General features: G+C 41.3%; 2 protein-coding genes across 10 annotated transcripts in view; one reads left to right on the top strand and one right to left on the bottom strand.

Moving 5' to 3' along the window:
• The window catches only part of CCDC125 (coiled-coil domain containing 125), a 53,138-nt gene extending 50,720 nt beyond the window's left edge, over positions 1–2,418 (top strand). For 2 of the 3 annotated variants that reach the window (XM_025388201.1, XM_025388202.1), the window contains one exon: positions 102–2,418. In XM_025388201.1, the coding sequence (XP_025243986.1) occupies positions 102–407 (306 nt within the window). In that variant the 3' untranslated portion in view covers positions 408–2,418. The remainder of the gene's footprint in view (positions 1–101) is intronic. The other variant, XM_025388200.1, reaches the window with a different exon arrangement.
• Positions 2,419–5,083: 2,665 nt separating this feature from the next.
• CDK7 (cyclin dependent kinase 7) overlaps positions 5,084–27,365 on the bottom strand; it is a 48,542-nt gene continuing 26,260 nt past the window's right edge. For 4 of the 7 annotated variants that reach the window (XM_025388759.1, XM_025388757.1, XM_025388760.1 and 1 more), the window contains 6 exons: positions 25,818–25,936; positions 23,140–23,239; positions 14,185–14,271; positions 9,842–9,991; positions 5,814–5,961; positions 5,084–5,397 (listed from right to left, as the gene is read on the bottom strand). In XM_025388759.1, the coding sequence (XP_025244544.1) occupies positions 5,369–5,397; positions 5,814–5,961; positions 9,842–9,991; positions 14,185–14,271; positions 23,140–23,239; positions 25,818–25,936 (633 nt within the window). In that variant the 3' untranslated portion in view covers positions 5,084–5,368. The remainder of the gene's footprint in view (positions 5,398–5,813; positions 5,962–9,841; positions 9,992–14,184; positions 14,272–23,139; positions 23,240–25,817; positions 25,937–27,365) is intronic. The other 3 variants (XM_025388762.1, XM_025388763.1, XM_025388758.1) reach the window with 2 other exon arrangements.

Genomic DNA, 27,365 nt, shown 5'->3' with positions numbered 1-27,365 from the left:
TAGGGTTGAACATTTTGATAAAATAGTACAATACTCCTTTCTCTGAATATATTCTGTGATTTATTGACTAACTTGTACATGTTTAATTTCTGTGCATGCAGCTGAATGATAAAGAAGAAGCTTTGGCTCATCAAAGAAAAGTTAGTTACATGCTTGCTCGGGCACTGGAAGACAAAGACACTGCCTTAAAAGAGAATAAAGAAAAAAATCCTACAAAAGAGAATTTCCCTTTCAACAACCCCCGGCATAAGACTTCAGAATTCTCTGTTTTGGGTGATCCTGTACATTCAAGTGTCCACATTTCAAATTCTGTGGGCTGCATTTGTTCAATCCAGCACTCTCAAATAGATCCAAACTATAGAACTCTTAAAAGATCCCATTCTTTGCCATCAAATATCATATCTTAAAGACAAGCCAGTTGAAATTGGAACTGAGAGTTGTTTATATCAAGAGACTTTGAAAAATGATTTTGTAAATTTTGCTGCATCTTGAGAAGTTGTATGTTTCCTAAATTTTAGGAGGTCGCTTAAATATTTTCTACATTTTCTTTTTCTTCTTGTGAGATGGAGTCTTGCTCTGTCGCCCAGGCTGGAGTGCAGTGGCATGACTCGGTTCATTGCAACCTCCGCATCCCGGTTCAAGCAATTCTCCTGCCTTAGCCTCCCGAGTAACTGGGATTACAGGCATGTGCCACCACGCCCAGCTAATTTTTGTATTTTTAGTAGACACGGGGTTTTACCATGTTGGCCAGACTGGTTTCAAACTCCTGACCTCAAGTGATCCGCCTGCCTTGGCCTCCTAAAATGCTGAGATTACAGGTGTGAGTCACTGCACCCAGCCTATTTTCTACAAGAAATTAGTATTCTGTGTTGACATTTTATTTATAAATTACATTACTGTATTTATTTACAAATTACATTACAGGCCGGGTGAGGTGGCTCATGCTTGTAATCTCAGCACTTTGGGAGGCTGAGGCAGGTGAGTCACCTGAGGTTGGAGTTTGAGACCAGCCTGACCAACATGGAGAAACCCCATGTCTACTAAAAATACAAAAAATTAGCTGGGCATGGTGGCGCATGCCTGTAATCCTAGCTACTCTGGAGGCTGAGGCAGGATAATCACTTGAACCTGGGAGTAGTAGGGTGTGGTGAGCCGAGATCGCGCCATTGCACTCCAGCCTGGGCAACAAGAATGAAACTCTGTCTCACTGAAAACAAAAAAAATTACAGTGTTTGCCAACATCCTATAACAAAAAATGATTTTTGGGAAAAACAAAAAATTATTTAAGTATTTTGATTGACTATAGGGATCTTAGATTGGCTAAATCGACAATATAACAATGTATCTTAATGCTCTAAGAAGTAACAATACCTAGGAGTGACTGAATGTTAATTTTTGGAATACATTTATCTTATTTGCCTTTTTCAGTAATTTTCATTTACCATATAAAGTTTAGAAATAGCAATTTCCTTAACTTCAATAAGACAGTTACGATGGTGGGGCCTTGGCAGAGTATACTGAGTCATTGCCGGCTGCCTTCATGGCTTCTTGTCAGGGTAGTAACAGTTTGCAGCCAAATCTGCAGATTTGTAGCCAAGTCTACAAAGTACTTAACAGCTCTTTTCATTGCATTCTGTGAAATGGTTGTGATGATCCAGAAAATGGGGTCACAGGAATCTTAAGCTGCCTGAGCCGAGGTGATTTCTAGTTTTTTCGTTTGTGGTGAGTTGGGGTGTGTGCGGTTGGGGTGTGTGTGTGTAGACAGGGTCCCACTGTGTTGCTCAGGCTGGCCCCAAACTCCTGGCCTCAAGGGATCCTCCTGCCTCAGCCTCTCAAAATGCTAGGATTAGATTACAGGCATAAACTACCACAACTCAATAAAAAAGTTTTTAAAAATTTACAAAGCTCATATTTGATCCAGCTAGGATTTTACCCTGTACATTTGTATTTCTTGTAGGCTGGTGCACAGATATCTTAAATGGCTACTAATTGCTCCTCTGCATATGAAAACAAATGGCTATCAAGGCTGGAGGCAGTGGCTCACAGATCGGGTCTGAATCTCATGAGTCCAGACCAGTCCAGAGTTCAAGACCAGCCTGGGCAACATGGTGAAACCCCATCTATACAAAAACTCAGCAAGGCATGGTGGCATGCACCTGTTGTCCCAGCTACTCAGGGGGCTAAGGCAGGAGGATGATGGCATGAGCCCAGGAGCTTGAGGCTGCAGTGAGCTGTGATCGTGCCACTGCACTCCAGCCTGAGTGACAGAGTGAGACCCGTCTCCAAAAAAAAAAAAAAAGGCCATCGATATAAAAATGTTTATCTAAACTACTGTACATCCATACAATGGAATACTCTACAAAATGGAGCAATCCATACGATATAGCAAATGAATAAAGCAAAATGCCTGGGTTGACAGCTGTTGTGATACCTCAGTTCTTGTCTTCTTGGTTTAAAACAATTTAAACAAAAGACAGCAAAGGAGATGTGGCATAATTTATTGCAAGAGAAAGGAATATTTTGAAAGTTAGGTGCAGAATAGACAGTACACCTGAGAGAGAATTCAGGGCCAGCTGCTCGCAAGGGTGAGACAGCATTGATTACTGCTGGAGAAACTCCCTTTATGGGAGTTTTGCATTGTTATTCATAAGGTGAGAAGAGGTGTTGCTAGTAATCATATCCTGGGTAGTCCTCTGCACAGGCGCAGTAGCTGTTCACGCTTGTTCATACATCACATGTCTCATTAGCATCATAAATTTCCACCTAGAGCTGTGTTTTTTATTATTACAATGTGAAAAGGATCAGTTTGAGGACAGGTAAAATCAAAATGTGCATGCTACCTAGAAGGGAAAGTCCCTACTGAAGATAGCTTGCTTGAATGAGCTCAATTACAATGTGAATGCTGAGGTTTATTGTGTTGGCTGTACAGTCATGAGAACATGGTCATTTCCTTGACTACCTGATATAGTTTGGCTGTGTCCCCACCCAAGTCTCATTTTGGATTGTAATTCCCTAATCCCCCCATGTTGAAGGAGGGATTTGGTGGTAGGCGACTGGATCATGGGGTTGGTACCCCCCCATGCTGGTCTCATGATTGTGAATTCTCATGAGATCCGATAGTTTTATACATGGTAGTCTCTCCCGCTGCCATGTAAAACATGCCTGCTTCCCCTTCTGCCAGGACTATAAGTTTCCTGAGGCCTCCCCAGCCATGTGGAACTGTGAGTCAATTAAACCTCTTTTCTTTATAAATTACTCAGTCTTGGGTAGTATCTTTATAGCAGTGTGAGAATGGACTAATACACTCCTATCCTGCCTCATGTGTTAAGACACATTTTATGAGTGTCCTCAGATGCCTTTGGCACTATTATCTCCTGGACCCTTAGCTGCTTGGCTGCTTCCCTCTTGGCAGTTCCCCGTCTACACACACACACACACACACACACACACACACACACACACACACACGAGGAGATCAGACAGATCTGAAGCACAAGTGGGTTTGATGCATTGCTGCTGGCTCATAGATGGTGAATGCCACAGGACAAAGGCATGGAAGCTTCCTTAAACAACTGAGAGAGGCCCTGGGCTAACAGTCAAAGGGTAAATGGGGACAATGGAGCACAAGAATTATAAGAACTGCATGAGCGGCCGGGCGCGGTGGCTCCCGCTTGTAATCCCAGCACTCTGAGAGGCTGAGGCAGGCGGATCACAAGGTCAGGAGATTGAGACCATCCTGGCTAACATGGTGAAACCCTGTCTCTACTAAAAATACAAAAAATTAGCCAAGTGTGGTGCCTGTAGTCCCAGCTACTCAGGAGGCTGAGGCAGGAAAATGGCATGAACCCAGGAGGCAGAGCTTGCAGTGAGCCGAGATTGCGCCACTGTACTCCAGCCTGGGCAACAGAGTGAGACTCGTCTAAAAAAAAAAAAAAACAAAAACAAAACTACATGAGCTTGGTAGCCCAGGGGCCTCCAAATAAAAGTATTATCTAAAACCTTGATTTTGGCCTTGTGAGACCCTAAGCAGGAAACACAGCTGAGCCAGATACATGACCTACAGAACTGTGAACTAATACATTTGTGTTACTTTAATTAGCTGGGCATAGTGATACACATTTGTAATCCCAGCTACTTGGGAGGCTAAGGGGAGGATCGCTTGAACCCCAGGATTCGGAGGTTGCATTGAGCTGAGATTGCATCACTGCACCCCAGCCTGGGCAACAGAGCAAGACTCTGTCTCATTAAAAAAAAAAAAAAATTAACCAGGCACGGTGGTGTGTACCTGTAGTCCCAGCTACTGGGGAGGCTGAGGTGGGAGGATGGCTTGAGCCCAGGAGTTCGAGGCTGCAGTGAGTCATGATTGTACTACTACACTCCAACCTGGGCAACAGAGTGAGACTATCTCACAAAAAAAGAAAGGAGAGAAGAGATTCTATCCATGTATATACAATTTTGAGACTCAAAACAATGCTATACATTGTTATGCATCTCACTACATGCATTCTTACAGAATAGTAGCATAAAATCATGGAAAGATACATACCAGTTTCAGAGAGTCATTTCCCTTTGGGGAAAGTGAAAAAGAAAAAAATAGAAATAAAGAAGTATTAAGAGGGAACCTCTTGCCAGGTGCAGTGGCTCATGCCTGTAATTCCAGCACTTTGGGAAGCCGAGGTGGGCAGATCACTTGAGGTCAGGAATTCGCGGCCAGCCTGGTTTCACATGGTGAAACCCCATCTCTACTAAGAATAAAAAAAAATTAGGCAGGTATAGTGGCGTGTGCCCATAATCCCAGCTACTTGGGAGGCTGAAGCAAGTGAATCGCTTGAACCTGGGAGGCCGAGTTTGCAGTGAGCCGGGATTGCGCCACTGCACTCTAACCCAAGTGACAGAGTGAGACTGTCCCCCGCCTCAGAAAAAAGGTTGGGAGGAATCTCAATTTTATCTGTAATGTTTTCTTTTTTCAGTACATTCTGTATACTAACATTTGTTCAGTTTGGGTAGTATTTACTACACCACTACTACATTTTTATTTTTAAACACTACCCATGCCACTACAGATTTGTGGTACCATAGGGGCCAGATCTTCAAAATAACTGGTAATAATTTTTATTAAGTTTTCCCTACTGCATTTTCAATTCTACATTTCAAGAGAATTGGACTTTTCTCACTTTTGCAGTCTAATCAAACAGAACTTTTATTTTAAAATACATTTAATAAAAAAACCCCATAGTTTTACATATTTTACATGTGTAGAATATTTACAAACTCACTTCTACAGCATTTACTTAATGTTTACTATTTTTCCACTATTTGCCTTTTTTGGCTATTTCCTTCAGTAGGAAAATGTTGTCCAGTGTTCTCTTTAAAAAATTAGTTTCTTGGGCAATCCTCCTAGAAAGCAAAAAGAAAAAGAAATAAAGAAGTTGTTCACATTTAACAAAGTTCACATTCTCATAGCAATTTTAACCAGTCACTGCATTCCAACTACATTATTTCACTGACACACTTTTCCAGTAGCACTTGTTAAACATTCAGCATGCAGTTCAGAGAAGGAATTTATGAAGGGAACAAGGCACACATAGACAGTTCCCATAATTCTGAGGTATACACAAAAGTTGCTGAAGTGTTCTCAATGAAAGTAAACATACCTAAAACAGCATAGTCTCTCTACTTTATACAATTTAAATTTATAAAAATTAAACAGCTAGCAAGCCACATTTCTTTGCTGTTGTTCAGTCGCTAGCCATACATGGGCTATTTGGAGTTTTCTGAATTCATTTAATTTCTTATAAAAGTGGGAATTTTACCTTGTTCTAAGGCCTCTGTTCTTTTCCTTTTTGTCGCCAAAGCCGGATTTGATTGCTCCTTTAAGGTTTCCACTGGACAGTTTGGTCTTGGCAGCTGACATCCGGGTGTTGGCCCTGGCCGATTACTGAAATACTTCATTTTCAGTGCCTTTTAAAAGATACCAAAAGTAAGGTAGGTGAGTATCTGAAATGTGTGAAGGAAAATATTACCTTCAAGATTATAGGGAACATTAAAAATACTATGTGAACGCCCTCATTCCCAAAAACAAAACAAAATTAATGTCAAGTATTTGCAAATGCAAATTACTACAAATAAACATCTAGGATCCTAAGATTGGCTGATAATTCCATTAAAAGACTGGCTGGGCGCAGTGGCTCACGCCTGTAATCCCAGCACCTTGGGAGGCCGAGGCAGGTGGATCGCATGAGGTCAGAAGTTCGAGATCAGCTTGGCCAACATGGCAAAACCCCATCTCTACTAAAAATACAAAAATAAGCCAGGCGTGGTAATGCATGTCTGTAGACCCCACTACTTGGGAGGCTGAGGCAGGAGAATTGCTTGAACCCAGAGGCGGAGGTTGCAGTGAGCTGAGATCACACCATTGCACTCCAGTCTGGGTAACAGAGCAAGGCTCCATCTCAAAAGAAAAAAAAAAAAAGAAAAGAAAAGAAAAGAAAAAGAGACTCCCTTATAATTTTTCCATAATTAAATAGCCTATACAGGCTGAATATCTCTTATCTGAAATGCTTAGGACCAGAAGTGCTTCAGATTTGGGATTGTGGAATATTTACATATACATGACATACCTTGGGGATGGGAGCCAAGATTAAAAATGAAATTTATGTTTCATATACAGCTTACACATATAAACTGAAGGTAATTTTACACTTTTTTTTTTTGGTCTTTTTTTTTTTTCCTTTTTGTGGAGAATGGGGTCTCATTATATTGCCCAGGCAGGTCTTGAACTCCTGGGCTCAAGCTATCCTCCCGCCTCTGCCTCCGTGAGAGCTGGGATTACAGGCGTGAGCCACTGTGCCTGGCTGAAGGTAATTTTATAAAATATTTTTGACAAAATTTTTAATTTTGTACATAAAACAAAGTTTGTGTAAATGTCCTTATGGGTAGAATTTTCCACTTGTGGCATCATGTCAGCATTCCAAAAGCTTTGGATTTTGAAGCATTTCAGATTTTGGATATTTGGATTAAGGATGCTCAACCAATACTAATTATGAGCTATCCTTAGTGAAATATTGTACATTTCCATTTTCTACATATTGAGCTGTACAGTTCAAAATGCAAAGAGAGAAACTTAAAAAGAACTTACAAGTTTGCCACACTATCCATATATATTCAAATTCCAAGTCATGTAAAATACAAATTCTTTAAAAATAAGACTTTTTAAAAAATACAGTAGGTTGGAACCAATGGATTCTAATTCAACAATCCATCGCAAATGGACAGAAATTTTACTTAGAAGGGCTTGTCCAAGATTATTTCTATTAATTACCAGGCCAATGTTCTATACTACATTTTCTCTTTTTTTCCCCCTAATATAGTGCTGTAGATATGACATTTTCTTGACTTGGGTCCACAATTCTGATAAAAATAATTATATCCTAAATGACAAGTTTGTCAGGTCATGTTTGTCTATTTTTTATTTTTTAATTTTTGGATACAGAGTCTCACCCTGTTGTCCAGGCTGGAGTGCAGTGGCATAATCTTGGCTCACTGCAACCTCCACCTCCCAGGTTCGCATGCTTGTCTATTTACATCAGCAGCATAGTGCTGTCCAGTGGCTACAATGATTTAAAATACTTCTGGCAGGGTGGGGTGGCTCATGCCTGTAATCCCAGCACTTTGGGAGGCCAAGGCGGATGGATCACCTGAGGTCAGGAGTTTGAGAACAGCCTCGACAACATGGTGAAACACTGCCTTTACTAAAAATCCAAAAATTAGCCAGGCATGGTGGTGTGCACCTGTAATCCCAGCTACTAGGGAGGCTGAGACAGGAGAATCGCTTGAACCTGGGAGGTAGAGGTTGCAGAGAGTCAAGATCATGCCACTGCACTCCAGCCTGGGCGACAGAGCAAGACTTCATCTCAAAAATAAATACTTCCTTTAGGATAATCCTTTAAGAAAGATGAAGCCCAGATAAACTTTGCAAGCATTCCTCATGACCCCCAATATTATATTATTTGCAGTAATTTAGAGATTCCTTACTTCAACAGTTGCATTTTTATTTTTTATTTATTTATTTTTTGTAGAGATGATGTCTTGTCACATTGCCCAGGCTACACTCCAACTCCTGGGCTCAAGCTATCCTTGCTCCTTGACCTCCCAAAGTGCTGGGATTACAAGTGTGAGCCGCTGCGCCCGGCCTACAGCTGCATTTTTAAAGCATTACCTCTAAATCACAGCAATTCTATATGCAAATTAGGCTAATTCTGGGCTACATAAAGATCTAAGAAAGCACCTCATTCCAACTTTAATAAAGACATCCATGAAACAAAACTCACCTTAAAAACTTCATTCTATTAAAATACAACCCAAATATAACAACTAGTATTTTTCTGTTAAGTTTCAAACTATACTACCAATGAAAACAACTTTCTAGATAATTAAATGTGGTCTCAAGTTTATTATGATGGAAATAACATACATAGAAGAGTGAAAAGGCAACAAATTACTTGTTGAAATTAGAAGAGTATGTGTACACGCGGACATAAAAATAAAGAAAAAATTTTAAAAAAGAAATTAGAAGAATAATTCTAATGGTAATACCCAGCATATACCTACCTACCTACCTATTCATCTATATCTATCTATCTATCTATCCATCCATCCATCTCCATATACATTCACATAGCACATATTGCTAAAAAGAGAAGACTTATACAAGCAAACACATTAAACAATGATTTTGTAGCCTGGAACAAACCTAAAGAGAAAAAAATCTATTTTGTATGCTTAATAATAAATTATTGTACATTAATATGTTTCCATAAAGACCTGTGACATTTCAGTTTGATTAGTCTCTCCCTTCATGAGGTAAAATCACAGCACTGTGTTGTACACTGCTCTGCCCTAAGTTATTCTAGGTCTTACAAATTTTTCGTGAGTTTGATTGTTATTTCCTTTAAACAGCAGTTAGTTTCAGTTTTTGTTTTATTTCAAATATTTTTCTTTTTTTTTTTTTTTTTTGAGACGGAGTCTCGCTGTGTCGCCCAGGCTGAAGTGCAGTGGCCGGATCTCAGCTCACTGCAAGCTCCGCCTCCCGGGTTTTTACGCCATTCTCCTGCCTCAGCCTCCCGAGTAGCCGGGACTACAGGCGCCTGCCACCTCGCCCGGCTAGTTTTTCGTATTTTTTAGTAGAGACGGGGTTTCACCGTGTTAGCCAGGATGGTCTCGAACTCCTGACCTCGTGATCCGCCCGTCTCGGCCTCCCAAAGTGCTGGGATTACAGGCTTGAGCCACCGCGCCCGGCCTTCAAATATTTTTCAAGCTTTTGTAAGCATACAGTTATATCTGACTATACATTTCCTCCCCATTACCATTTCCTGAATGTGAAAATGACCAGCATGCATACCTGGATTGCATTATATAGGGAAGAAAAAATAAGCTGAACAAACTACTTTCAGCATGAGGCTTACTACAAGATTTAAATAAATTTGTAAGAGCTCAACTGAAATATACCAGTTTCTTAACAAATAAAAAGCCTTGGTTTTCTTCTCCCTTCTAGGTAAAGTATATACAAGCCAATTATATGAAATAGACATGTATTTATATGTTCCTAAGCAAGTGTAATAAGTGTAAACTCTCCTGTATCTCTGTGTGCATATAATTTAATCTCAGTCTTAATAGTGTTTGTAGTTTGGAGAAAAGATACAAAGTTTGTTATTTCTTAAAACAAAAACACATCTTTCCAGTATTTAAAAAATGTTAATTTTATGAAATTCTGGTTTTAATTAATGCTACAGTTAAGATTATTTTTATATTTCCTAGTATAAAAAAAGATACACTAAAATACCTGTGTGGCCGTAATTCGAGCACATGGATTAAATAAGAATAAGCCTTGTATGAGATCTAGTAAGTCGTCTCCTGCTGCACTGAAGATGTGATGCAACGGGATTCCAGGGAAACTCTTAAATGTCACATAATCTGGAAGACTACACATGTCCTGTAAAAATAATTTTATAATTCAAACTTAAGGATTGAAAGGCACATAGATCACAAATGAAATAAATCATTTTCAGGTAATATGATGGGTTTATATAGAAAATTCCAAGAAATCTATTAAAAAGTCCTAGAACTAGTAGTAAGGCAAGGCTGAAAAGGATATAAAATGAAAATTTAAAAATCAATTATAATTCTATATACTAGCAATGAATATGTGGACATCAAAATTAAAAACACAATACTATTTATAATCACCCCAAAAAGAAAAATGAAACAGGTGAAAAATATAACAAAACATGTATAGGTTAATATACTATAAGCTATACGATGCGATGAAATTCATCAAAAGATCTCAATAAATGGTGAAACATACCATGTTCACATATTGGAATATTCAACAGAGGAAGGATGTTAATTATCCTCAAATTGGTTTGCAAGTTTAATATAATTTTTATCAAAATCCTAGCAAAATTATTCTAGATGTAAAACCAATTATTCTAAAATTTATATGGAAAGGCAAAGGACTACAGTAGCTAAAATGATTTTGAAAAAGAACAATAAAGTGGGAGGACTCATTTTACCTGATTTCAAGATTTAACATATAGCTACTTTGATTAAGACTGTGTTGTATTGGCAGAGAGAGAGAAATCCACACAAATTTGCCAAAGGGATTTTTGAAAACAGTGAAAAACTAAATCAATGAAGAGACAGTCGTTTCAAGAAATGCTGCTGGAGCACTAGGACATACATGTGCAAAAATCTGAATTTGGCTGGGTATGGTGGCTCACGCTTGTAATCCCAGCACTTTGGGAGGCTGAGGCAGGAGGGTCACTTGAGCTCAGGAGTTCGAGACCAGCCTGGACAAGAAAGTGAGACCCCACTCCAGTCTGGGCAACAGAGTAAGACTGTCTCCAAAAAAAAAAAAACAACAAAAACTGAACCTTGCCTTAAGTCTCATACATCATATAAAGGTAAACTCTAAACAGATCTTAGACTTAAGCGTAAAACTACAAAAAAAAACTTGTAGAAAAAAAATACAAAAAAAATTGTCACGGCCAAGGGCACAGTGGCTCATGCCCGTAATTCTAGCACTTTGGGAGGCCAAGGCGGGCAAACTGTTTGAGCTCACGAGTTTCAGACCAGCCTGGGCAACATGCAGAAACCCTATCTCTACAAAAAACACAAAAACTAGCTGGGCGTGGTGGTGCACGCCTACAGTCCCAGCTACTCAAGAGGCTGAGGTGGGAGGATGGCTTGAGCCCGGGAAGTGGAGGTTGCAGTGAGCTGAGATCACACCACTGCACTCCAGCCTGGGCAACAGAGCCAGATCTTGTCTCGAAAAAAAAAAAAAAAGAAAAAAAAATTGTCAAAAAATCTTTGGGGGGAGGCCGAGACGGGCGGATCACGAGGTCAGGAGATCGAGACCATCCTGGCTGACACAGTGAAACCCCGTCTCTACCAAAAAATACAAAAAATTAGCCGGGCGAGGTGGCGCACGCCTGTAGTCCCAGCTACTCGGGAGGCTGAGGCAGGAGAATGGCGTGAACCCGGGAGACAGAGCTTGCAGTGAGCTGAGATCCAGCCACTGCACTCCAGCCTGGGCAACAGAGCGAGACTCCGTCTCAAAAAAAAAAAAAAATCTTTGGGCTGGGCACAAGAGCTCTTTGACTTGACACCAAAAGGATGATCAATTAAAGAAAAAGTAACAAACTTGATTACAGTTTTGCAGGGGATGAAAAGGCAGCATGAGGGAAAACATCTGCAAACTACATATACTTTTTGGACTACTATCTAGAATACATGAAGAGCTCTCAATACTCAACAGTCAAAAATCAAAGAATCCAATCAGAAAATGGGGAAGAGACATTTAACTCAAGATGGTAAATAACCACAAGAAAAGATATTCAACACCATTAGCCATTAGGGCAGTGAAAATTAAAATCAAAATGAGCTATCATGACACACTCATTAAAATGCCTAAGATTAAAAAGTGACACCACCAAATGCTGGAGAGGATTCCAAGAAACTGGAGCATTCATTTACTGCTGGGGGAATGTAAAACAGTATAGCTGCTCTGGAGTTTCACAGGTTATTTAAAAATTAATATGGAACTACCATATGATTCAAGAACTGAACTCCTGGGCATTTATCCCAGAGAAATAAAAATATATTCTTATATAAAAAACTGTACATAAATGTTCAGAGCAGTTTTATTGGTAATAGCCCCACACTGGAAACAACACAAAATACAGACGTCCTTCAATGGGTGAACGGTTGAAGAAACTGTGAAATAAATCCACACAATACTCAGCAGTTAACAAAAGAGAGAGAGAGTATGAATTATTAACATGCAATGATCTGAATGAACTTCCATTTATGATGGCTATGAAAAGGTTAATCCCAAAAAGTTATGTATTGTGTGATTCCATTTATCCATTTACATAACATTCTTGAAATGACAAAATTACAGAGTTGGAGGACAGATTAGTGATTGCCAAGAGTTAAGGAGCGGGTAGGAGGAAAGTAAGCAAAGCTATAAAAGAATACCATGAGAGAGTCTTGTGGTGATACTCTGTATCTTGACTGTAACATCCTAGTGTGATACTGCACTGATTTTACAAGATGCTCCCATCTTGTAAAAGCTGGGTAAAGGGTCCGTGAAATATGTCTGCAATATTACTATTATCGTTTTGAGGCAGGGACTCACTCTGTTACTCAGGCTAGTAAAGCACAGTGGCGCAATCACAGCTCACTGCAGCCTTGAGCTCCTGGGCTCAAGCAATCCTCCTACCTCAGCCTCCTGAGTAGCTGGGACCATAATGTGTGTACCACCATGCCTGGTAATTTTTTTTAATTTTTATTTTTCATAGACATGAAGTCTCACTATGTTGCCCAGGCTGGTCTTAAACTGCTGGGCTCAAGTGACCCATTTACCTCCGCCTCCCAAAATGCTGGGATTACAGGCATGAGCCACTGTGCCCAGCCATGATACATAATTGTGAATTATATATTCACAATTGCACGTGAATAATATTCTCAAAATAAGTTTATTTTTTTATTTTATTTTTTATTTTTGGAGACAGAGTCTCGCTTCATAGCCCAGGCTGGTCTCAAACTCTTGGCCTGAAATGATCTGCCTGCCTCGGCCTCCCAAAGTGCTGGGATTACAGGTGTGAGCCACCACACCCCACCAAGAAGTTTAATTTTTAAAAAATAGAAGAGAAACATCAGTAAGCAACTGCTATTTAGAAAATCATGTTAGGCCGGGCGCGGTGGCTCAAGCCTGTAATCCCAGCACTTTGGGAGGCCGAGGCGGGTGGATCACGAGGTCAGGAGATCGAGACTATCCTGGCTAACATGGTGAAACCCCGTCTCTACTAAAAATACAAAAAACTAGCCGGGCGTGGTGGCGGGCGCCTGTAGTCTCAGCTACTCGGGAGGCTGAGGCGGGAGAATGGCGTGAACCCGGGAGGCGGAGCTTGCAGTGAGCCGAGATCACGCCACTGCACTCCAGCCTGGGCGACACAGCGAGACTCCGTCTCAAAAAAAAAAAAAAAAAAAAAAAAAAAAGAAAATCATGTTAGCCAGGTACGATGGCTCATGCCTATAGTCCCAGTACTTTGGGAGGCTGAGGCAGAACTGCTTGAGACTAGGAGTTTGAGACCAGCCTGGGCAACATGGTGAAACCCCATCAATATAAAAAATATACATATACAAAAATTAATTTTAAAAAAATCTAAGAGAAACATCATATATACATATATGTACATCTACGTGTGTGTGTGTGTGTGTAATGGGTTATGTATGTCGTGGGTTCACATCGTGTATATGTAAGACGTGAAACCGCTTTTGTTAAGGAGTGAAAGAACATGCAACTCTTTTATGTTTGTAGTGTGCATATACACTCCTAACACAGCTTTACACTGAATTGTTAACAGTGATTACCCCAAGGTCGGGATTACTGGGGTCGGGGGAAAGGACTACAGGTATACAAGAGGGTGGATGGTATATCACAATTGTAACTTTTTACTTTATATACTTTATCATTTAAAATGTTCTCAGTACATATTATAAGTAAATTATAATTAATAAATGTCTTTAATATTCACGTGACAGCATTATATAAAGCATATGACAATTTAAGAACTTTATAGAGTCCTAACTGCATTTCAAAGAAAATGCATAAAGGCTTACCGGCCACTGTTCCTCAGTTGGTGTGCCCAAAGTTTCAAATATTCTTGTTAGCTGATCGAGGTCTGAATCTCCTGGCAAAAAAGGAACCTGAAAGAAAGTAAGAGGGAGACTTTTCAAGGTGGGGTTTTTTTTTTCTTCTTTTTTTTTAGAGAGACAGAGTCTCGCTCTGTCACCCAGGCTGCAGTGAGTGATGCGATCCTGGCTCACTGCAACCTCCTCGTTTCAAGCGATTCTCCTGCCTCAGCCTCCCGAGTAGCTGGGACTGCAGGGGCACGCCACCATGCCTGGCTAATTTTTGTGTTTTTAGTAGAGATGGGGTTTTGTCATGTTGGCCAGGCTAGTCTATCTGCCCACTTTGGCCTCCCAAAGTGCTGGGATTACGGGCATGAGCCAACACACCAGGCTTTGAGGTGTTTTTTTTTTTTTTTTTGAGACAGAGTCTCGCTCTGTCACCCAGGCTGGAGTGCAGTGGCGTGATCTCAGCTCACTGCAAGCTCCACCTCCTGGGTTCACGCCATTCTCCTGCCTCAGCCTCCCGAGTAGCTGGGACTACAGATGCCCGCCACCACACCTGGCTAAATTTTTTTTTTTGTATTTTTAGTAGAGATGGGGTTTCACCATGTTAGCCAGAATGATCTCAATCTCCTGACCTCGTGATTCGCCTGCCTCAGCCTCCCAAAGTGCTGGGATTATAGGTGTGAGCCACCACGCTCGGCCTTCGAGGTGGTTTTTGATATTTGTTAGACAAATACTATAAATTTAATAAGAAAAACTAAAAAACTCTGCAACAAATATTGAAAATTTAGTATGAAGTATATTGGATATGTTATTAGATCCTGCCACTGCTAACTAACAAAACAGCACCTTTACTATCCATTTTATTCACTCCAAATTTTAATAAACACTTACCATATAACAGACATTGTGCTAAGCCTCAGGAATTAAAAGAGGAAAACAAGACATTCCCTGCCCTCCCCTGAGGTGGATGTGGTAAGCAATGCTGATACACATAAACAAGCATTTACAATTCAGTGTGTTGAGTAAGTACAAGATCTTAGACCACACTGAAAGAGCACCTAACTTATTCTAGATGGGTCAGGGAAGGCTTCATAGAGCAAGTGGCATGAAAGGTGAAGGATGAATAGGAGTTAGCCTGAGGAACAGTCTAAGTTGGAAGAAGAAAACTATTCTAGCAAAAGGCAGGCACAAAGCTGAGAAGGAAGAGAATACACCAATCATATTTATGCAATTTCTTAACAAACTCTTTCTTTGAAGAGGTGTAAAGACAAACTTCAGAAGAGGACAAATAATTACAAGTTAAAAATTAGTAACCTTCATTAGAACCTCAAAAAAATTGGTGAGCTGATGAGACAGGGTCAATATCCCTGCTATTTATAGAGATTACTGTCCAACTCACTCTCAGACATCTATGTAAATATATGAAAGATATACTGTGAACAATAATGGCCTCCAGCACTGTTAAGGGCCTTGGAACAGTTTATAGACTCACTGAGAAGACATGACATTAAGTATCATATCTCCAACATTTTGATTATTGTCGACTCTTACCAGCAAAAACAAACAAGACAACCAACCCCAGTGCCAGTTACCAATGTGCTGCTTTTCAGTTCCAAATTCACCTTTTTTACCTGCTTTGTGAAAATGGTTCTGGGCTCTTTAAATATTTTTCCCTTGCCAAGAAACATGCTTTGTCAGTAGAGGATGATGGAGAGAGAGTACAGGAAGGAAAAGGTTTTGCTTCCTGGTTCCAGTTTGCTTGCTCAGCTGATTCCTGCAGCACCCACAGGTTCTCTAGCACCAGGCTTCTGCAGCATGGGCAGAAAGGGCAGTTTCTCCAGTGCTGTTCCTGCAGCGCACAGAGGCCAGCTACCCCCTACTTCACCCTGCCAGGCAGTTTTCTAGCAGGGTGCTTCCAGAGGGACACCTTTCCCTAGCACCCTAGAGCACAGATTGCCAGCCCTTTCCAGTAAGCAGATTTCTAGCAAGTCTCACCAGCAAAAAGCAACAGTAATTTCTCTGCCTTCTGGTGAGACACATATGCCGTATTCAACTGGATCTAGATCTCAGCCCTGGGGACAGTCTCCCCTGGGTGATCTGTCTTGGCCCCAGGGGTTAGTGGTAGTAGGTCCTTATATCTGCTATTCCTGCATTGTTAGAGTTCTCCTAACTTCTTATTTGTCAATCCATTACTCCAGTCCCCCACCATAATTAATACTTCTTCATACTGTATACTTCCCTGATCAACGTATGGTTTCTATTTTCTGACTGGACCTAGACTTAGTATAATTCCTAAAGTATATAACACTGCACTATTATATTGTGTATATTAAGTATACACGAAAAATAGAAACTAAAAGGATGCTGGCTGGGTGTGGTGGCTCACACCTGTACTTCCAGCACTTTGAGAGGCCGAGGTGGATGGATCACCTGAGGTCAGGAGTTCAAGACCAGTCTGGCCAACATGCTGAAACTCTGTCTCTACCAAATATACAAAAATTAACTAGGTGTGGTGGTACACGCCTGTAGTCCCAGCTCCTCAGGAGGCTGAGGCAGGAGAATCACTTGAACCGGGAGATGGAGTGAGCAGAGATGGAACCATGTACTCCAGCTTGGGCGACAGAACAAGAATCCATCTTTAAAAAAAAAAAAAAAAAAAAAACCTACAAGGATATTAAATAATATTACAACTATTTTTAGACATGCTAATTTGCTTCTTATACCCAAAAAGATTATCTTATCTTTTGTCTTTTGTAGGGCACCTGTACCCTCACTTTGCAGGCCAAATTGTGGACAAGCTTGCAATTTTAAGGATTGGTGTGCTTTTGTATGATGTAAAAATGAAACTAAGCTGTCTTGATGTATGGATTTTACAACCCAATTTGAACAAGCCTATATAAAAACATTTATGAGAAAAAGTAGGAAAATCTGAATACACACTTAATTTTATTGAGGAATTAATGTTCACTTTTTTCAGATGACAATGGTATTGTGGTTATGATTAAAGAATCCTTACAGATGGCCGGGTGTGGTGCCTTACTCCCGTAATCCCAGCACTTTGGGAGGGTGAGGCGGCTGGATCAATTGAGGCTAGAGTTTGAGACCAGCCTGGTCAACATCACAAAACCATTTTTACTAAAAAACACAAAAGTTAGCCGGGTGTCATGGCACATGGCTGTAATCCCAGCTACTTGGAAGGCTGAGGCACGAGAATTGTTTCAGCCTGGGAGGCAGAGGTGGCAATGAGCTGAGATCACGCCACTGCATTTCAGCCTAGGCCACAAAGTGAGACTCTGCCTCAAAAAAAAAAAAAAAAAAGAGAGAATCCTTATAGAGAAAAATACTGAAACGTGGATAAAATTACATGTTTGGGATTTGTGGAAAAAATATCTAGTGTGGGAGAATACTGATAAAATGGATATGTTTGAAACTTTTGAAACTGGTTGATGAGTACAGATAGAGGCTCATTTTACTAGTCTTTGCTTTTGCATGTTTGAAAATATCCATACTAAAAAAACTTCTTCCCTAAAGAAAAAGCTGCTTTGGAACTTAAACCATGTGTTTAAAATGACTTATTTATATTAAATACATGAACCTTGTTAAAGCACTGAATAGTACTAAAGACTTATAATAAAAATTGGTTCTTTGACCTATCATCTCCCTCTCATTTTTGATAACTATGTAACTTTTGCTCAGTGCAGAGCCAAAATCCCCTTCTTATACAATGTGGTTTTCCTAAAGGTAATGATTTCCTAGCCTTCCATTGCCAACTCCTAACGCCCGCTCTTTGGCAACATGGTTTATATATAAGCTAAATATTCCAGTTATTAAATATCAATGTCTATATGACTAAACCAATCATATTCATCAGTCCTGCCCTGCTTTTTTTTTTTTTTTTTCTTCCTGGAAGCCACCCCTGCTGAAGTCCTCACCCCAACTGCTCCAATCTGGACTAGCTACTCTCCAGACCTGATGCATACCTGCTTTCTCAGAACTTTCCTTCACTATTAAATGAGAATTTGAATTGCCTCTTTCCTGTGTTGAATCTCATGTTCCCTGCATCTCCTGTCTTCCTGTTGGCTTACTCTGCAATGTCCGCCTCCTGCATTCAAGCACCTCAGCCTCCCAAGTAGCTGGAATTACAGGCGCCCGCCACCGCGCCCAGCTAATTTTTGTACTATTAGTAGAGAAGGCGTCTCACCATCTTGGCCAGGCTAGTCTTGAACTCCTGACATCAGGTGATCCACCTGCCTCGGCCTCCCAAAGTGCTGGGATTACAGGCATGAGCCACCGTGCCCGGCCCTAAACTTTGATTTTTTTGAGACAAGGTCTGTCACCCCTAATTCAGTGTGAATTTTTTGGTTCTGTTTTTCTCCTGTGCTGTCTCTGCACCAGCTCAGTTCAGCTCCCCAGCCTTCGCTGCAGCCTCTTTAGCCTGCTGGCCGCAAGTGCGCCCTCTAAAGGCCCCAAATGCCCTATACACACCAGGTGGAGAGCGCGGAAACGCCTGCAGAGCCAAATTAAAGGTGAACCCTAGCCTGTTGCCCAGGCTGGAATGCAGTGGCACAAACATGGCTCACTGCAGCCTCGTTACCCAGGTTCAAGCAATCCTCCCACTTCAGCCTCCCAAGCAGCTGGGACTACAGGCATGCACTACCATGTCAGGCTAATTTCTTGATTTTTTTCTCTCTCTTTCTCTTTTTTTTAGATAGTGTCTTGCTCTGTCACCCAGGCTGGAGTGATGTGTAATGGTCTCACCTCACTGCAGCCTCAAATTCCCAGGCTCCGGTGATCCTCCCACCTCAGCCTCCTGAGTAGCTGGGAAAAAAGGTACTCAATACTGTGCCCGGCTAATTTTTGTATTTTTGGTAGACACAGGGTTTCACCACATTGCCCAAGTGCGTCTCAAACTCCTGAGCTCAAGCAATCCACCTGCCTTGGCCTCCCAAAGTACTGGGATTACAAAAGTGAGCTACCCCGCCTGGCCTAGATGTAAATTTCTGATGTAATAAACTGTAGTTACCCTCAGAGCTAACTGAAAATATGAACAGGCAAAGAATTGTGGGTTGAGCATCGTTTTCCCTCACAGTGTGAAGACTTCCAGAGTCCAGTGCTGCTGTTGAGAAGGCTCATGCCATTCTTTCTCCCTAATACTTTATTTTCTTTTCTATGTATGCTACTTTTCCTCTCTGTGGAAATATTTTCCTTATTCCTTCATATTCTAAAATTTCATAATAATGTGTCTTGGTACAAGTATTGTTTTTTCATTTATTTATGCAGAGCCTTTAGAATGCTTTAAAAAAAAGTTTTCTTTGTAATTTTTATAATTGTACTCTTTTTCTTTTTTTTTTTTTTAGACAGAGTTTCACTCTTGTTGCCCAGGCTGGAGTGCGATGGCGTGATCTCAGCTCACCGCAACCTCCACCTCCCAAGTTCAAGCGATTCTCCTGCCTTAGCCTCCTGAGTAGCTGGGATTACAGGTGTGTGCCACCAAACCCGACCAATTTTTTTTTTTCTTTTTTTTTGAGATGGCGTCTCGTTCTGTCGCCTGGGCTGGAGTGCAGTGGCACGATCTCAGCTCACTGCAACTTCCGATTCCCAGGTTCACGCCATTCTCCTGCCTTAGCCTCCCGAGTAGCTGGGACTACAGGTGCCCACCACCACGCCTGGCTAATATTTTTGTATTTTCAGTAGAGACGGGGTTTCACCGTGTTAGCCAGGATGGTCTCAATCTCCTGACCTCGTGATCCGCCCATCTTGGCCTCCCAAAGTGCTGGGATTACAGGCGTGCGCCACCGCACCCGGCTTAAACCCGGCTAATTTTGTATTTGTAGTAGAGACAGGGTTTCTCCATGTTGGCCAGGCTGGTCTCAAATTCCCAGCCTCAGGTGATCTGCCCACCTCGGCCTCCCAAAGTGCTGGGATTATAGGAGTGAGCTACGGCACCCGGCCTCATAATGGTACTCTTCATGGCACTTTTAGTCTGACGATTCACATCTAGCAATGCTTTAGTAGTTTGAGATTTCCTACCCTCCATTTTCTTTGTTTTCTCTTGGTACATTTTAGAATCAATCCTGGATCAATCTGTTAATTTTATCTTTTCTCTACTATAGTCCATCTATCTTTTTATTGAGACAGGGTTTCACAATGTTATCCAGGCTGGTCTTGAACTCCTGGGCTCAAGAGATTCTCCTGCCTCAGCCTCCCATGTAGCTGGGACCACAGGTGTGTACCACTGTCCCTGGCCATCTCTTTATCTTTTGATTTTACTTATGAAAGGGTTTTGCAGCTTACTTTCCCATTCCTTTCGCTGTTTTTGTTTGCCTTTGGCTTATCCTCTACTTTTAATATTTCAAGTATCTCTTATTTGTTTCCCTTTTAAAAAAGTATGGTGTGGGCCGGGCACAGTGGCTCACGCCTGTAATCCCAGCACTTTGGGAGGCCAAGGCAGGCGGATCACAAGGTCAGGAGCTCAAGACCAGCCTGCCCAATATGGTGAAACCCCATCTCTACTAAAAATACAAGAATTAGCAGGGCGTGGTGGCGGGCGCCTGTAGTCCCAGCTACTTGGGAGGCCGAGGCAGAAGAATTGCCTGAATCCGGAAGGTAGAGGTTGCAGTGAGCCAAGATCGTGCCACTACACTCCAGTCTGGGCGACAGAGCGAGACTGTGTCTCAAAAAAAGAAAAAAAAAAAAAAGTATGATGTGCTTATTCTATAGATGAACTATAATCTGTTAGGTCTCTGAAGATTTGGAAAGCGGGCTGGGGGTGGTGAATTTTCTTCTGCTTTGTTGTTTCCATGTTTTCCAAGTTTCTTTTTAGTTTGTTTCAGTCTGCCTTTCATTTTGGAAGTATTCAATACTGTCTGAAGATCCTTAATAACCATCTGGTGATCCCTGGCTAAGCATTCATATGGGCAACATTTCTACCTTTTCAAATGAGCACAGGGACAGCTTAAAATAGGACAAAAAGTATGGCAGAAGAGTACTATTCTTTAGTCTGCATGTCATTTTCCTTATAACTTTAAACATGATTCCAGCAACAATGCCAATGGCTAACAAATTTGCAAGTATGTTAACAGGTTCACAATCTCTAACCTGTGTATTCTCAACTGCTCTCTCTCTTCACTTGCTTTTTCAATGGAGTGATCAGTCATAATATTAGGGGCTATGGAATTCTGTTTTCTTCTTGGCCATGAATGGATTGTGGTGGCTGATACATTCTCAGTGTGATTTCTGGTATACTCTTGTTCATATAAGTAGCAGAGCTATCATGCCAGCTGATTCATAGGACCCCCTGTTAGCACTGTGATTCCCATATTGCCTTCCAAGTTTGAATGTGGGGGTTTCTTCTACAAATGCCCATTGGGTACGTTTCTCAAAATGATACACAGAGTTTACTTTTTTTTATTTTATTTTAAGAGATTGGGGTCTTTCTATATTGTCCAGGCTGGCCTCAAACTCCTGAGTTCAAGTGATCCTCCCACCTCAGCTTCCCAAGTAGCTGGGACTATAGGCAAGAGCCACCACTATGCTTAAACTAAACATTTTTAGTTTAGTGTTTTTCTCTTCGGTGTACAGAAGTTGTTTTCTGTGTTCAAGGAGATAAAAAAAGCTATTCAATCTTGGTTTGAATTTCTTTAAATACATATGGCTTGAGGAGAGGGAGAGCAGGGATCGGAATATGGAGAGAAAAAAACTCCCAGCTTCAGAAGGATTCAATATCCCTTTACCTTCATCATTCATAAGGGCTAGTCTTTCTGGAGATCTAAACTTTATAGCTAAAGAAAGGTTCCAAGACAGCATCTTTCTCTCTGGTGAGGGGAAGTAGGGGATATTTTTTCTGTAAGATGATGGTCTCAGTCACAGAAATGCTGTAGTAACATTGTATCCGTTCTGTTTCAACAGAACTAAAATAATGGTCTCACACAAGGTTTAAGTTCAAGAGTGGTAGCTGCAGTGGTTGGTATTACGTATCTCCTAAAGCATACTTAAAACAACCCCAAACAAAAAACCCCTCAGGAGGACAAAAGTTTATCTGAACATATTTAATTATTATAGAGCTACTGCCATATTACAAGTGAATTTCTATGTTCTAAGGTATAAAACTATCTACAACAAAGTTCTTACTGTCCTAAATGGAAGATATTCTCATTTCATATTAACATTTAAAAATGCTGCATTTGGGCCGGGCGCAGTGGCTCACACCTGTAATCCCAGCACTTTGGGAGGCCGAGGCGGGTGGATCACGAGGTCAGGAGATCGAGACCATCCTGGCTAACACGGTGAAAACCCGTCTCTACTAAAAAATACAAAAAATTAGCCGGGCATGGTGGCAGGCACCTGTAGTCCCAACTACTCAGGAGGCTGAGGCAGGAGGATGGCGTGAACCCAGGAGGCAGAGCTTGCAGTGAGTCGAGATTGCGCCACAGCACTCCAGCGTGGGCCACAGAGCCAGATTCCATCTCAAAAAAAAAAAATGCGGCATTTGGCTTTTTAAAAATTGGACTATTTGTAGGCTTTTTGTTGTAAGGACATTGGTAGGAAAGAATTGTTTTTGTTTTTTTTTTTTTCAGATGGAGCCCTGTTCTTTTGCCCAGGCTGGAATGCAGTGGCACGACCGTGGCTCATTGCAACCTCTGCCTCCCAGGTTCAAGCGATTCTCCTGTCTCAGCCTCCCCAGTAGCTGGGACTACAGGCACCCGCCACCACATCCACCTAATTTTTTTATTTTTAGTAGAGATGGGGTTTCACCATGTTGGCCAGGCTGGCCTCGAACTCGTGACCTCAAGTGATCCTTCTGCCTTGGCCTCCCAAAGTGCTGGGATTACAGGTGTTAGCCACCATACCTGGCCTAGGACAAGAATTCTTATACAAACTATAAGAACAAATAATTGCAACAACAATATTAAAGTGTGTACATTAATTTAGACTTACCCTTAGAAGTAACTCTGCTAATATACAGCCAACAGCCCACATGTCCACACCCACACCATACATCCTAGCTCCAAATAGTAACTCAGGGGCCCGATACCACCTAAAGAACAAAAATTAGTATCATTTTAGCATGAAATTATCAAAGCACTTCTTAGAGATGAATGATCCTTGTCTGTTTTTAAAGTCAATCCCTTATTTTAAGGACTGCATACCATACTCTTCTGTGAAGTTTTAATACTCTTGCAATTCTCTCCTTTTTCTCCTACATCATCAGTCTTTTGTTTTCTACTAGACCTTTCCCAGCAATGTACAAACATACTAGTATTTTTCCAGCCTTAAACTTCTTTGGACCCTATCTCCCCTAACAGGTGCCTCCTCATTCTCTGGTTAGTTCAAAGAATTGTCTATTCTTACTATCTCCAATTCCTTTTCTTCCATCCTCTCTTAAAACCTTTTCAGGCCGGGCGCTATGGCTCACGTCTGTAATCCCAGCACTTTGGGAGGCAGAGGCGGGCAGATCATGAGGTCAGGAGTTCGAGACCAGCCTGGCCAACATGGTGAAACTCCATCTCTACTAAAAGTACAAAAATTGGCCGGGTGTGGTGGTGCATGCCTGTAGTCCCAGCTACTTGGGAGGCTGAGGCAGAAAAATCACTTGAACCCTGGAGGCGGAGGTTGCAGTGAGCCGAGATCATGCCACTGCACTCCAGCCTGGGCAACAGAGCAAGACTTCTATTGCCAGCCTGGGCAACAGAGCAAGACTTCGTCTCAAAACAAACAAACAAACAAAAAACAACAACAACAAAACTTTCCAGGCTAGACATGGTGGCTCACGCCTGTAATCCCAGCATTTTGGGAGGCTGAGGTGGGCGGATGATGAGGTCAGGAGTTTGAGACCAGCCTGGCCAACATAGTGAAACCCCATCTCTACTAAAAATACAAAAAATTAGCTGGGTGTGGTGGCAGGCGCCTGTAGTCTCAACCATGTAGTCCCAGCTACTTGGGAAGCTGAGGCAGGAGAATTGCTTGATCCCGGGAGGCGGAGGTTGAAGTGAGCAGAGATCGCGTCATTGCACGCCAGCCTGGGCGACAGTGCGAGACTCTGTCTCAAACAAAACAAAACACACACACAAGAACCTTTTCAATCAGGCTTTCATCCTTACCATTCCACCAAAACTGCTCTTATCAAGCTTATCAGTCATGTCCATACTGCTAAATCCCATTGTCAATTCTCAGAGTCTTCATCTTAATTTGACTTACCAGTAGTATTTGATTTATAGACAGAGAAAATATGAGAAACTGGTAGATGAGAAAGCACCAGTTAACAATGCTCTTGTACACAGGTCCCTGTTTCTATGAGTTCCTGAATGATGAGCTTAACTCTTCTAGCAATTACATAAACAATTACTCACATCCCCTACTTCCTCCTCAGGGCTTAGGTGATTTATAGTCAGTGATATCTATTTGGAAGAAGGTAGTGAAATAATTTAAAATAGAGAATTTGGGGCCAGGCACAATGGCTCACACCTGTAATCCTAGAACTACTGGAGGCTGAGGTGGGAGGATCGCTTGAGTGCAGGACTTTGAGACCAGCCTGGGCAACATGGTGAAACCCATCTCTATAAAAACTTTAAAAAATTAGCCAGCCATAGTGGGGTATGCCTGTGGCCCCAGATACTCGGGAGGCTGAGATAGGAGGATCGCTTGAACCCAGGAGGTCAAGGCAGCAGTGAGTATTGTTTGCACAACCACACTTCAGCCTGGGCAACAGAGTGAGATCCTGTCTCAAAAAACAGAAAGAAAAAATAGAGAATTTGAAAATCTTTGCAGATCCTTAAAAGGGTCTTGGAAATTAACAAAATGCCATTGGGACAAAAATTATAAAATCTATCATTCCTATTTAATGTGATTTTCTGTTTTTACACATCAAAAATACAAATGGAAATATAATTATCAATATGAAAAATTCAAATATCAAGACATTGCTCTGTTGAGAGAATTTTCCTTTACATAGAAGGATACAGAATCAGGACTGCTCAACATAATAATAAACATAGGTCCAAAAAATCAGATGATTAGGTAGAAGAATAGCCACTGAAATTCTAGATTATCTAACTAAAAGTATAAATTGTTTCCATTTACAAGGTAAATGTCTTAGGATTGAGCTAAACTCTGTCTGAAAAAGGGCTGTGTATTTTTTCATTGCGGTAAAGTATACCTAACATAAAAACGGCAGTTTTTTTTTTTTTTTTTTTTTTCCTGAGAGGGAGTCTTTCTCTGTCACCCAAGCTGGAGTGCAGTGGCGCAATCTCAGCTCACTGCAACTTCTGCCTCTCAGGTTCAAGCAATTCCCCTGCCTCAGTCTCCTGAGTAGTTAGGGTTACAGACGTGTACCACCATACCACGTCCGGCTAATTTTTTTGTATTTTTAGTAGAGACAGGATTTTACCATATTGGCCAGGCTGGTCTTGAACTCCTGACCTCGTGATCCGCTTGCCTTAGCCTCCCCAAGTGCTGGGATTACAGGCATGAGCCACCACGCCTGGCCAAATGGCAGTATTTTTTAAGAGGATATCTATCAACAATGATTCCTTAACTCTGCCAAGATATTTCAGAGAAGCCAGTTGATGCTCATTTCTGATTAACCTCCTGCACATGTAGCTTTAAGGGATTCTTACCTGGTTACAACCTGATGTGTATAAGCTCTATTGGGGCTCCCAAAAGATTTGGCCAGGCCAAAATCTGCCAGTTTTAGAACTCCATTTTCATCTAGCAACAAGTTGTTTGGTTTCAGATCCTATATGACAGAAGTTTTAAACAAACAAATAAGCAGGGTAGGGGAGAACACTGTAGTGCTACATTTAGTTGGCATAACTTTAAACTTTGCAAAAACGGTAACACCTGAAATCTAAAAAATCAATATTTTTTCCACTGATATAAAATCCCATCAAAGCAAAATTGGATTGGTTATAATATATAATCTTGGTAAGGCACTTAATTTCACCAAGCCTCAATTTACATACTTCGTAGAGTTTCTGTGAGGATTAAATCTGATATTTTCCGTAGTCTAGTGTAATAACTGGCTCATAGTAGGCACTCGATAAATGGTTCCTACTATTAATAATAAATAAGAACTTTCATAATATACATTTGTTAATGTATAAGAATGAGGATGACATTCTTCAAAATCTATGCTAAAAAGACATCAGCAATAACCTAAAAAGGATTCCAAACTTACGATATGAGAATTACTAGTTACAAATTATATATTCTTAACTACTTATCTAAATAGCTAGGTAGCTAGCATCTACCTAGCTAAATTATCAGCTTTGTTCTAAAAGCTGAATGTTCCCACTATTTCATAAACTGTATTTTGTACCTTGAATTTCAGAGCTACAAGAAACATTACTTTTCTAGTTGTATTTTGGCATTGTATGAGTTAATCCAAGACAATCACTATAACTGTATTTTTTCCCCCACAACATTGTAGCACAAAGAATACTGAACTTAAAGCCAAAAGACCTATTTTCTTTTTTGTTTTTTTGAGACAGGGTTTCACTCTGTCACCCAGGCTAGAGTGCAGTGGTGAGGTCTCAGCTCACTGCAACCCCCGCCTCCTGGGCTCAGGTGATTCCCCGACCTCAGCCTCCTGAGCAGCTGGGACTACAGGTGTGCACCACCACACCCACCTAATTTCTGTATGAGTTTTCACTATATTGCCCAGGCTGGTCTAGAACTCCCGGGCTCGAGATATCTGCTTGCCTCGGCCTCCCAAAGTGCTGGGAACACAGAAGTGAGTCACTGCGCCTGGGCCAAAACCCATGTTTTAATACTCTGTTATCAGCAGCTAACCTTGAAAAAAAAAATAACCATGGCCAGGTCACTTAGCAACTTAGCTCTTCGTCTATTATAAAATGAGAGGGCCGGGGCCAGGGCTGGGCGTGGTGGCTCATGCCTGTAATCCGGCACTTTGGGAGGCCGAGGCAGGCAGATCACGAGGTCATGAGATCAAGACCATCCTGGCTAACACGGTGAAACCCCATCTCTACTAAAAATACAAAAAAAAAAAATTGCCAGGCTTGGTGGCGAGCGCCTGTAGTCCCAGCTACTCAGGAGGCTGAGGCAGGAGAATGGTGTGAACCCCAGGAAGTGGAGCTTGCAGTGAACCGAGATCACGCCACTGCACTCCAGCCTGGGCGACAGAGCAAGACTCCGTCTCAAAAAAA

The sequence above is a fragment of the Theropithecus gelada genome, chromosome 6 (assembly GCF_003255815.1).
Source record: "Theropithecus gelada isolate Dixy chromosome 6, Tgel_1.0, whole genome shotgun sequence".
Lineage (NCBI taxonomy): Eukaryota > Metazoa > Chordata > Mammalia > Primates > Cercopithecidae > Theropithecus > Theropithecus gelada.
Note: the sequence above shows the minus strand (reverse complement) of the source record. Positions and strands in the feature narration are given on the sequence as shown.